This window comes from Gossypium raimondii, chromosome 6 (assembly GCF_025698545.1).
Source record: "Gossypium raimondii isolate GPD5lz chromosome 6, ASM2569854v1, whole genome shotgun sequence".
Classification (NCBI taxonomy): Eukaryota; Viridiplantae; Streptophyta; class Magnoliopsida; order Malvales; family Malvaceae; genus Gossypium; species Gossypium raimondii.
Window position 1 is genome coordinate 57,400,220 of NC_068570.1, and position 10,558 is coordinate 57,410,777.

The window sequence follows — 10,558 nt, forward strand, 5'->3', positions numbered from 1 at the left end:
CTACGTCGTCTCTGGTTGGGCACTATTTTGTAATTTTTAGTGAAGACCTTTCTTGTCCCTCTTAATTTTAATATTAAACAAATTGGTCCCTCAAAAATTAAAGCAATTTAATCTCTATCAATTTTGATTATGAGCAACTACGGACTATTAATAACAATGTTAATTTTTTCCTCAATTGTACATATTTTTAATTGGTCTAATAATAATTTTAGCCCTCAAAATTTACATATTCTGTTAACTTAGTTTTAATTTAACAAATTTAACCGACAAAATTTACACATTATATCAATTTAGTCATAACAATTTGAGCCCGCAACATTTACACAATAAAATTTAGTATTATACCAATCAAAATTGCATATAATTGATGGAATACAATTAATGTTGTAATAAATTTTCCTTAACTGCTCACTTTCGAAATTGATAGGATGGTCCGATTTTTTTGAGAGGGACTCAATTGCTCAATATTAAAATTGAAAGGGGCCGGGGAGGTGTTTTTACCTAATTTGTTAGATAAGTGATTAAAAAGAAAGTTAAGCATAATTAAGTGACCTGTAGCATAATTTATCCAATGGTTTATTTAATATATATTTAAAATAAAAAAAAACCTCGACTATCACATTTGGTCTTAATAAATTTATTGTCAACTAGGGTTAAAAAAGACAAATAAAAATTTAAGGAAAAAGACGTCGAAAAAGGTAACATCGGAAAAGAAAATTGCCGTCGTCGAGGCCGTCGTCGGAGGCGTTCCTTGATCGTTGATCCCCGTGAAGCGTCTTCGTTTATCAAAATTGAGAGGATGGATAATTCAACGGCGGAGAAAGGGAGCCCGGGGCAAGAGCAGCAGGCTGCCGGAGTGGGGATTCTTCTTCAGATTATGATGCTTGTTCTTTCTTTCGTCGTTGGCCATGTTCTTCGCCGCCACAAATTCTACTACCTTCCCGAGGCCAGCGCTTCTTTGCTTATTGGTTAGTCTACTTCTTCCTGATTGTCTTTGTATATCGTCTTTCGATTCCTTAGTCAGCGAGATAATAGCGTTTCTATCAGGTTTGATTGTTGGTGGACTTGCTAACATCTCCGACACTGAAAGAAGCATCAGGTTTTCCATTTCTTTTTTTTTTCTTCTTCTTGTTATGATTAGTATTTCTTCTCAGTTTTCAATTTCTATCTTCTGTGATAAAATTGAGAAACCCTGATTTCATTTGGTGTTAATAACCTGGGCAGGGCGTGGTTCAATTTCCACGAGGAGTTCTTCTTCCTGTTTCTGCTACCTCCAATCATCTTATATCCTTGCATTTCTTAGATAATTGAAGATTTGTTTCCTACCTACCTGATATTAACATTTCTGTCTGCACATTCTCTTATCTCTTGTTTTCCTTAACTTACCCTTTCCGGCACTCAGTCAGGGTTTAGCCTATCACCTGTAAGTAGTAGTAACTCTCTTTCTATTACTTAGTGTTTTTTGCATATTGTTTTTTTTCCTGTAATTCTCATCCCCTTTTCTCTCCTTTGAGCAGAAACCCTTCTTCTCTAACTTTGGAGCCATTGTCACATTTGCTATTTTTGGAACTTTTATAGCTTCAGTTGTTACTGGAGTTTTAGTGTGAGTATTTCTTTAGTACAGAAATATCTGTCTTTTTGTGCTGCAAGAGATCTCTTTTTCTCACCACTTTTTAATTCTCATGTTACAGGTATCTTGGTGGTCTTATGTACCTCATGTACAAACTCCCTTTTGTTGAATGCCTAATGTTTGGTGCTCTTATATCAGCGACCGACCCTGTTACTGTTCTTTCCATATTTCAGGTTTTTTTTTACGATTTTGGCTACCTATTTTAGGTGGGTTAAGACTATACAAAAACATAATTATGCTAATAGTCATGGCATATACCTCCTCCAACACCATATATTGCAAATCAGTGAAGATTTATAGTAATTATTCAAATGATCCAAAAACAATAGTAACACTGACCTAATCAGTTGTTTGTGTGTGTGTTTTTTTTGTGATGTAGCTTAACCTGTATTCTCTTCATTGATGTATCACTATACCTCTTATTTTTGTTTTGGGAAAATTGATTTAATTTAACTTAAATTCCATTTAATTGCTGCTTTTGCATCTTACATTTTTCCATTTGCTTTTGCTTCCCAAAAGACGGGTAAAAAGCAAAAGGGAACAGAGAAAGAAACTACATTATGAGTAAGAATGAATGAATAACTAACATGCAACACTAATATATCATAATTGTTTCTCAAAAGTATAACCATGCATTCTTATTCTCATAAAAAAAGTGTAAATTTAGTTTTCAATTATTAACAAATATTAGTGTTTCTTTTGTATTAGTTAGTTAGTTTGTTCCTGCAAAAGGCAAGCATCAAAAGCAAAAACCAAATAGGAACTCAGCAATAATATAATTGCTGAGCAACTGTCCTTTTAGTCAGTAACCCGTACTTTGTTACATACAAAAAGATCTTCAATATATTCTTATCCCCTAAACTCCCTTGCTTTTTAATACATTGGATTCTTAATTTTTGTAAATATGTATGGCAATTTTAGTTTTTCAAAGGGTTTTTGCTACTGCCTGTTTCATTACTTCTAACAAAACGTCAAGTTGTAGGTATAGTGGCTGTGAGATATCAAAATTCCTTTTTTCTCCCTTTTGCCCCTTGAGGATTTATAACACTAGTGTTTAAGTAGTAAACACGTGAGCTATGTGATCGATCTGTAATATCTTAATTGTAGGAGCTTGGCACTGATATGAACCTCTATGCTTTGGTCTTTGGGGAATCCGTCTTAAATGATGCTGTAAGTTCTTGTAGCATTCTATTGATGGTTCATTGTTTCATGTTTCTAATATATTATGCTGCGCATGCACATTATTTACTGGGTGAAATGGTTCTTTGCAGATGGCAATATCTTTGTACAGGTAAACTGAGTACTTGCATTTTTCCTTTGTAGTGGGAATTGTTTGTTCGGTTTCTAAATCATTTGTTGTTTCTATATGCAGAACAATGTCCGTTGTAAGAAGTAATGACCCGTCTGGGCAGAACTTCTTTATGGTGATTGTCAGGTTTCTTGAGACCTTTGTTGGTTCTATGTCTGCAGGTCTGTCTTAATCTTTGGTCTTGCTGGTACTTAGTGTATCTTTGTTATATATACACACTCATTAATCTCTGTTACATTATATATACACACTCATTAATCTCTGTTACATTATAATCTATGTACTAAATAATTCCTTTTAAATGGAAAAATAAAATAAAAATTTGCTGAACTTCGTCTTGCAAGTGAATTCATGGTAAATGGCTGCCTTTTTTGCCATCTTTAATTTAACTCTAGTTTAGGTTTTTATGTCTTAGTTATCAGTATACCATTAATTGTTTCAGAAGTGACCTAAACAATCATCGGTTTTCTTTGTTACAGTAGCCTCTATATATACATGCTAAAAATTCTAACACTGGAAACTAACACAAAGCATGATATCCGGCCTGAATAATGGGCACTAACATAAAATATACCGGTTACTTCTAAATATCTATACCAAACACTAGTTAACAAGTTACTTCTAAAATATCTCTACCAATCACCAATCAACACAAATTACTCCTACAATATCTCTATGAAACCACAGTCAACGTCCCTTGATTTCCACATTTGCAATGCAAAAACAAATAAAGACAAAACTCGACAAAATTCAAATAATGTAATAATTAGACACATGGTTGATTAAAACAACATAAGGAAGGTCTGATACCACTCTGAAGGTGTTTGGTTGCAACATATATTGAAATACAAAAAATTTTACTATATGATTCATGACAGAAATAAGTAAAATCTATGGCGCACACTCCTTCTTGGACCATCTTCTGTCATTTCAATCAATCCTACCAAAAAAAAAAAAAAAATCAGAATGCCTTCCTAATTGTAGTAGGAATTTTGAGATTTCTTGTTGATTTTGAACTCTTCAGGTTCTTGCACATTGAGCTCAATTGTCTCAAACCAAGGCCATTTAAGTGTTTGCCTTTAAAAGTGATCCACACGGGTGGCTTGGGAAACCTTCACAAGTTTAGGATCATAATTGACCAATAGCTATACTAATAGCCTCGGTTTTCAAAAACCCCTAGCATCAATTGATCTCCCTCAATGGGTGAACTTTTCTACCTTCAAAGATGAGAAAGCAATCTTTTCTCTCCTATAGTAGTGTATGGCCGGAAAACAGAACAAAAGACAAAGCCAAGCTCTCTCTATGTGTGTAGCTAGACAAGGCTTTTAATGCTAGGTCGGGTGCAAATAAACTTTTGGTTTATTTGTGCTCAAGTCCTTGCATTGAATTGAGCAACTAAATTAAGTGTCAAAGAAGTCTTAATTACATCAATTACACCCAATACTAGGTCTTTATGATCACCTTTGTTTGTGTGGCCAATTAGGTCCCTAACAAGGTAATAAACAAAATCAATTCGGCTAGAAATTTAATTATTGATTGTTTATAGACTGCGAGCAGCATTTGGCAATGCATCATTGCCACCAAATGACAGGAGAGCTAAAGTGGTTTGACAAGCCTTTCAATATACAGTATCTCAGTGTAATTTGATCATATGTCCAGATAAGGCAGCTACTGTATTAACCCTTAAGAGATAGCGCCTTGGCCTAAAGCTTCTGGCAACTTAAGCTAAGAACTAGAGATATACCCCTCTTAGTTGGGGCTCTGGACCAGTCAAGATGTCTGTATGCTACTTGTCATGTCCAAAATCACTTTACTAAAGACATTCATTGTTGGACCAATTAATGATGTAATCAAAGGACGAAAGTTAGCGAACAAAATGAGTTAGTGTAACAGGTTAAATGATTATTTACACTATTGACAAAATAGTGTTTCTATAGACACTAATACAAAATAGCAATGGAACTCCTGTAGTGGATCACATTCAGCATACTTTGTTAACTAGTATGCACCCACATATTACACTCCATGCTTCAACCCATTAGAATGGTTGCATGCACCATGCATGAAAGCTTAACATGTATCAATCTTTGAGCATTGTCAATACTTGTCCTGATAATACTAAGGACATTTTAGAAAATCGGCTTTAATGCTTAAAGATATCATAAATGTAGCTTGTTTACAATTTCTTAAAAAGGCCAGTGGCTCTCATGGGCTTTTTCTACATAAGTTATTTATAATGTTTAATAATTTTACTTATGGATGAATAATTACTTCAATTAACTTAAATCATAATCTTTAATATAGAAAATTGTGATTGGCTTGTAGTAGGGCTTATGCTAACACAGATCTTATATAAAATAGGATTTAAGTGCAAGAAACATGAAAAGCCTTTTACATTCATCCTCCATCTTTTGATATATTGCTTTGTCAAAAATAAAGACTCAATTTGCTGGCCCTGTGTTTAAAACCTTCTAAAACTTGACTCAATCTAGTAACATAATTTTGAATTATATTGGTGAAGAATGAAGAGACTAAATATGCAGTACGGTAATATAGTTTTTCATCCCAACAGATGCCTGATGCCGTGTACTGGTGAATGTTATCATTTTTCATTTTGGTTAGCAAGAAACCTAGAGAGTAAGAACACACCTCATGGGAAAAATGGAAGACTACGTAAAAAGAATGAAAGAAAATGCTTTATCTCAATTTGTCCATGCATTTATTTTCTGTTACTCATTGATCTTTCTACCTGTTCAATATTTTTATGCACTTTTAATCACAATGACTAAGATAAGATGTTTTCCATCATGTTATGCAGGGGTTGGAGTTGGATTTACTTCTGCTCTAATATCCTTCCTTGTCAGTCTTTTATATTTATATTCCATGTCTTATATCATAAACTATGTGTTGTGTACTTTTAACCCTTAACTCCTAGAACCTCTTTAAGTATGCTGGACTAGATATTGACAAGTAAGTACCGGATTGCAACCTTTTGGTTCCTTTATGAAGTGTATTTTGATTCAAATATTTTGAAAATTCCTGACCATGACATCTCATTATTACTTTCTGCAGTCTTCAAAACTTGGAGTGCTGTCTTTTTGTCCTTTTTCCTTACTTTTCGTAAGTAATTTTGTCAACTCTTTATGATCTTTGTTTTTCCCACCTTTTTATTGTTAATGAATCCATCGGGCAGTTAATTATGAAAAGATGTTATGTTTCTAGGTACATGCTTGCGGAAGGTCTTGGTCTCTCTGGTATTGTCTCAATATTGTTCACAGGAATTGTAAGTTGAAGCTACAATGCTGATTGAGTAGTAGTATGTCACATGTTGATGCAGCATGATGGACATTTTTTTTTTCTTTTAGGTGATGAAGCACTACACATTCTCAAATTTATCAGAAAATTCTCAGCATTTTGTATCCGACTTTTTTCACTTAATATCATCATTGGCTGAGACATTCATGTAAGACATTTACATACGGGAGTTATCTTTGTGTTATATGAACTGATTTAATTTATTGTCCATGCCATAACTTTTTCCATTGTGAAGCTAAACCATTTTGTGCAATTTTGCAGATTTATATACATGGGTTTTGATATTGCCATGGAAAAGCACAGCTGGTCGCATGTGGGATTTATCTTTTTCTCAATTGTATCCTTGTATTATAATTATTATTATGAACCTAGGTTTGGTGGCTGCATTAAATTACGGTCTCATGGTTGTTCCTTGACTTGCTTCATTATCATGTCAGTTATTTATTGCAATTGCCAGGTAAGAGCTATATATGATGATATTATGGACCTTCAAAACTAAAGATGGATCTTTCAAAATTTAAATTATTTATTGTCGATGGACCTATATAGAGTAATTAATGAGGTTGTGTGTTTACATCTTTAGGGCTGTTAATGTCTTTTCTTGTGCGTATCTGATCAATTTGGTTCGTCCTGCACATCGGCAAATACCTTCGAAGCACCAAAAAGCACTTTGCTACAGTGGTAAGAAAAATCCTAGTTTCGTTGTAGTTGGATATATTCCTTTCCAGAAACTAAATTATTTTTTACTTGACTAGGACTTCGAGGGGCAATGGCTTTTGCCCTTGCCCTGCAATCTGTTCATGATCTTCAAGAAGGGCACGGGCAGATTATATTCACTGCAACAACTGCCATAGTTGTTTTGACGGTATGGTAGAAAAGTCATATCTTTAATTTAAGAATTTTGTTTTGAAATTTAGCTTTTCTAAGTGATATATTTGGTTATGCATTCAGTGCTCATTGCTTTTATGTGAAGGCAATGCTTATTTACAAGTCTATGCAATACTATATCTTTTGAAATGTTCAGCTTCTCCTGGTAAAGAAAATTGAAAGCATTGATTCTGTAGTTCTATGGTCCTTTTCCCTTCCAGTAACTTGGGAGAAGAAATTGACATTTAATATTGATAATGAACTGTATAAAGCTAATATTGGCACTAATTATGCTACCTTCACTATGCATCTAATTCCGAAGTGATAGTCACGTCATTGTTGGTTAATCCTTGTTACGAGAGTAGTTAGCATAATAGGTTTGTATATTAGTGGTTTTGTTCTAAGTAAATATGGCTCTCAAATTCATGCTACTTCCAGCATGCATTATTGTTTCACTAGAAATTCAGTGACTTCTTCCTCTGCTTTGAAATCTTTATCCAATAACCCTCAAAATATTAATACTGTCTGAATCAGAATATAGTGAATTTGTTTGCATCATCATCATCATCATCATCATCATCATCTCTTAATAGTTACCGAGACAGTTTGGTTTTGTTCTTTTATGCAAGTGTTTTTAGTTGACTCTTTAGCTTGCTTTAGTGATATACTATAGTTCATGAGCATGTTAAAAGGTATGATCTCATCACTAGTTTGCAACTAGTGTTAAACTAACATAACACCTTGCAGGTGCAATGTTTTGTGGATGACTGCATCTTCTGTATTCGTACTCATTTCAAGAGTTATAAATATATCACAATATTAATGTGGTAGTTGATTATTATCTTTTCACTAATTGGTTCCCCCCCCCTTAAATGTGACAGGTGTTGTTAATTGGAGGTTCAACAGGTACGATGCTAGAAGCTCTGCAAGTTGTGGGGGATGGCCATGATGCCCACTTGGGAGAAGTAAGCTCCACAGAAACTATGCTATATATTACTTAATTAGTATTCTACAATAAACTCCCACCTGTAGTAAATATGTTTTGTATGTCTAGGGATGTGTGCGTGTGTGTTTCCCCTCTGTTTTGTATGTTTAGGAATGTGTTGTGTGTGTTTCTATGTACATGTTTAATAATGTAATCCAAAAGTCTGTGGAGAAATGATCCATCTCATAAAATGCCCTTTAATCACGCTGGACCTTCTTCCAATTTTTTTGAAGCACTCAACTTCATGTTAAGAGGGGGAATTCAATATTTTATTTCAGAAAGTTGGAGACTTTGCTGCATTTTCCTTACCTGATTATTGCAGATTTTGTCTGAAGTGTTAGTTGATGAGAATCAAGTAAAAATGTTGAATAAGGAAACTGCTGCTGCCATCATGATGATGGCTGTGTTTTGTTGTGAATATTTAAAAAAAAAAAAAGGAAATTGGTGAACAGTTGTGAGTGGATTTAGCATCAGTAATAGAAATCAATAATTTCATGCAGGGCTTTGAGGGTAATAATGGATATGTTCCTACATCTCACGAGGAAGATGAAACAACAGGGAATAAGTTAAGGATGAAACTGAAAGAGTTCCACAGAAGGTAATATGCAGTTATTTTTACTTTCAATCGTGATCAGGGATCTATCAATTAATCATTTAGTTTCTTTTATTTATTTTATTTAAAACCATTTTAACCTGCAGTGCGGCATCATTCTCTGAAATAGATAGGAACTACCTCACCCCATTCTTCACGAGCCAGAATGGAGATTCTGAAGATGAGGAGGGTACAATTTCCTTTCCCTTTTCTTCTATGTGATATTGTAATTTATGTTTGATTTTATCTGGATGGTGGCTAAATATAGAACTGTACTGGATGAATGGTTTTAAATTAGTTGTTGCTGCTATGATTTTGTTCCCTTCCGTTTGTTTCTTATAACATTTCTTTTTAAAATTATTATAGTAGTGAGTTAATTTGATTTTGAATTTGAACATTCCTAGTGGTAGTTATGTGGTTCGTCCTTTTCTTGACATTTTGGTATGGTTAATGCTAGCATGTATGTCAATATACTTACGATTAGCATTTGAGATATAGATAAGTTGGTAACATCAACTCAGTTATCAAATTTTAAAAAGCTGTCAAGGTTGTCAAAAGTGCATGAATATAAGGGGTTCAAATCGTTGAGTGAATTATCCTCAGATGATCCATGTCTTCTATATCATGCCTTTGCATCTTTGGGCTTAAACTTGACAGCTTCAGTTGTGTGCATTATTGTCCGTTTTGGTTAATCTAAGTTCTTTGAAATTTATCAGATGATCCAATGCCTAGTTCTAGAAGGGGAGTATACCACGGACATAGCTGATACTACAAGACAAGCGGATGACAACACATCTGCTGGTACACGGAACTAACTTTATAAATATTTTACGATGCACTGCATGTCCAGTTGGAGGGAATTGCAGTAGTGTACATAATTAAAGACCACCTCATTTCTCTCGTCCTGCATTCTAGGGTACTCTTGCTATGAAGATGACATCTATGGCATGCGTTGTGTGTATAGTTGGCATTGTTTTTCGTGATGTCGACAAAGGATTAGGATTATATGAACATGGTGTAATTGTTTCGCCAAGAAAATTAGGCTGTTGGAGTTATGTAGGAGATAATGCATGTTTAATGTGTTCTAGTGATATATACTTTTCTTTTTTCATATTTAACAGTGATTCTTGTGTTGATGAAAAAATGAAATTACAGGAGAATACTTTGATTGCATTAATGGTGACTGTAACCGACTCGGTCTACGAGATCTGGTAGGAAATATTTTTCTTAGATGTAGAAACAAGCTGCTTCTTGTAGTTATCAATAATTTTAACATCGTAGGCATTCATAACATTTGATTTGATTTATTGTCTTTGCTGTGTCTGTATGTTATGCATGAAACTCGCACACACATAAAAGCAAAGATAGAAGATTCTGAAAATAATTGCATGAAATGTATGATAATCGTGGGATGTTTGATTCATTTATTTACCAAAAGAAAAGAAACCCATATATTCATGATTAATCATACAAGAGATTTAAGCATGCGTTAATAATATCTTTCTATTAAATCAAATATGTAGATCATTTTAGATTAGTTTTGTAATGCTCTGTACAAGAACCATGGATGCCATTATATTAGGAGTCGATGTCCTTTTACACGAAAATGGGTAGATAAGTTCTTGTATGTTAGATTAAAGAGTAAATTGGTTTTTCTGTTAAATATTTCATCTATTTTTACTGTTAAAAATTGATTATTGTCAGCATGAGCAATACGTGGCATGTTAAGTGTCATTGTCTTGTTATTTTGTCAATCAAGTTAAATTTTAGCGGTATAAAATAGATGAAATTTTTAACAAAAGGATTAATTTGTTCTTTAATCTAAAATATAGGGACTAAATTATTTATATTTTGAGTAGA

At 33.7% G+C, this 10,558-nt stretch overlaps 1 protein-coding gene across 3 annotated transcripts; it reads left to right on the forward strand.

The window, feature by feature from the left end:
* The first annotated feature begins 624 nt into the window (after positions 1 to 624).
* Positions 625 to 9,991, forward strand: LOC105773223 (sodium/hydrogen exchanger 6). Of its 3 annotated transcripts, none has more exons than XM_012594937.2 (23): positions 625 to 968; positions 1,048 to 1,099; positions 1,225 to 1,284; positions 1,399 to 1,423; positions 1,518 to 1,603; positions 1,692 to 1,803; positions 2,738 to 2,800; positions 2,902 to 2,921; positions 3,003 to 3,100; positions 5,758 to 5,786; positions 5,878 to 5,909; positions 6,012 to 6,059; positions 6,162 to 6,222; positions 6,305 to 6,402; positions 6,516 to 6,591; positions 6,692 to 6,711; positions 6,838 to 6,935; positions 7,010 to 7,119; positions 8,003 to 8,086; positions 8,607 to 8,704; positions 8,806 to 8,888; positions 9,415 to 9,499; positions 9,614 to 9,991. In XM_012594937.2, exons 1-22 carry the CDS (start codon positions 800 to 802, stop codon positions 9,462 to 9,464), a joined length of 1,572 nt encoding a protein of 523 aa, XP_012450391.1. In that variant the 5' UTR covers positions 625 to 799; the 3' UTR covers positions 9,465 to 9,499; positions 9,614 to 9,991. The 3 variants fall into 3 exon arrangements, with proteins under 3 accessions (XP_012450391.1, XP_012450393.1, XP_012450390.1); XM_012594939.2 differs by having other exon boundaries at positions 9,854 to 9,991; XM_012594936.2 differs by having other exon boundaries at positions 9,415 to 9,991.
* The last annotated feature ends 567 nt before the right edge of the window (positions 9,992 to 10,558 follow it).

What these genes read in the sequence shown, in the direction of transcription:
- LOC105773223 (XM_012594936.2), top strand. Translation starts at nt 800, where the DNA reads ATGGATAATTCAACGGCGGAGAAAGGGAGCCCGGGGCAAGAGCAGCAG. An exon ending in CAGCGCTTCTTTGCTTATTG is followed by an intron (nt 969 to 1,047) that starts GTTAGTCTACTT and finishes CGTTTCTATCAG; the next exon opens with GTTTGATTGTTGGTGGACTT. An exon ending in ATGGCAATATCTTTGTACAG is followed by an intron (nt 2,922 to 3,002) that starts GTAAACTGAGTA and finishes TTCTATATGCAG; the next exon opens with AACAATGTCCGTTGTAAGAA.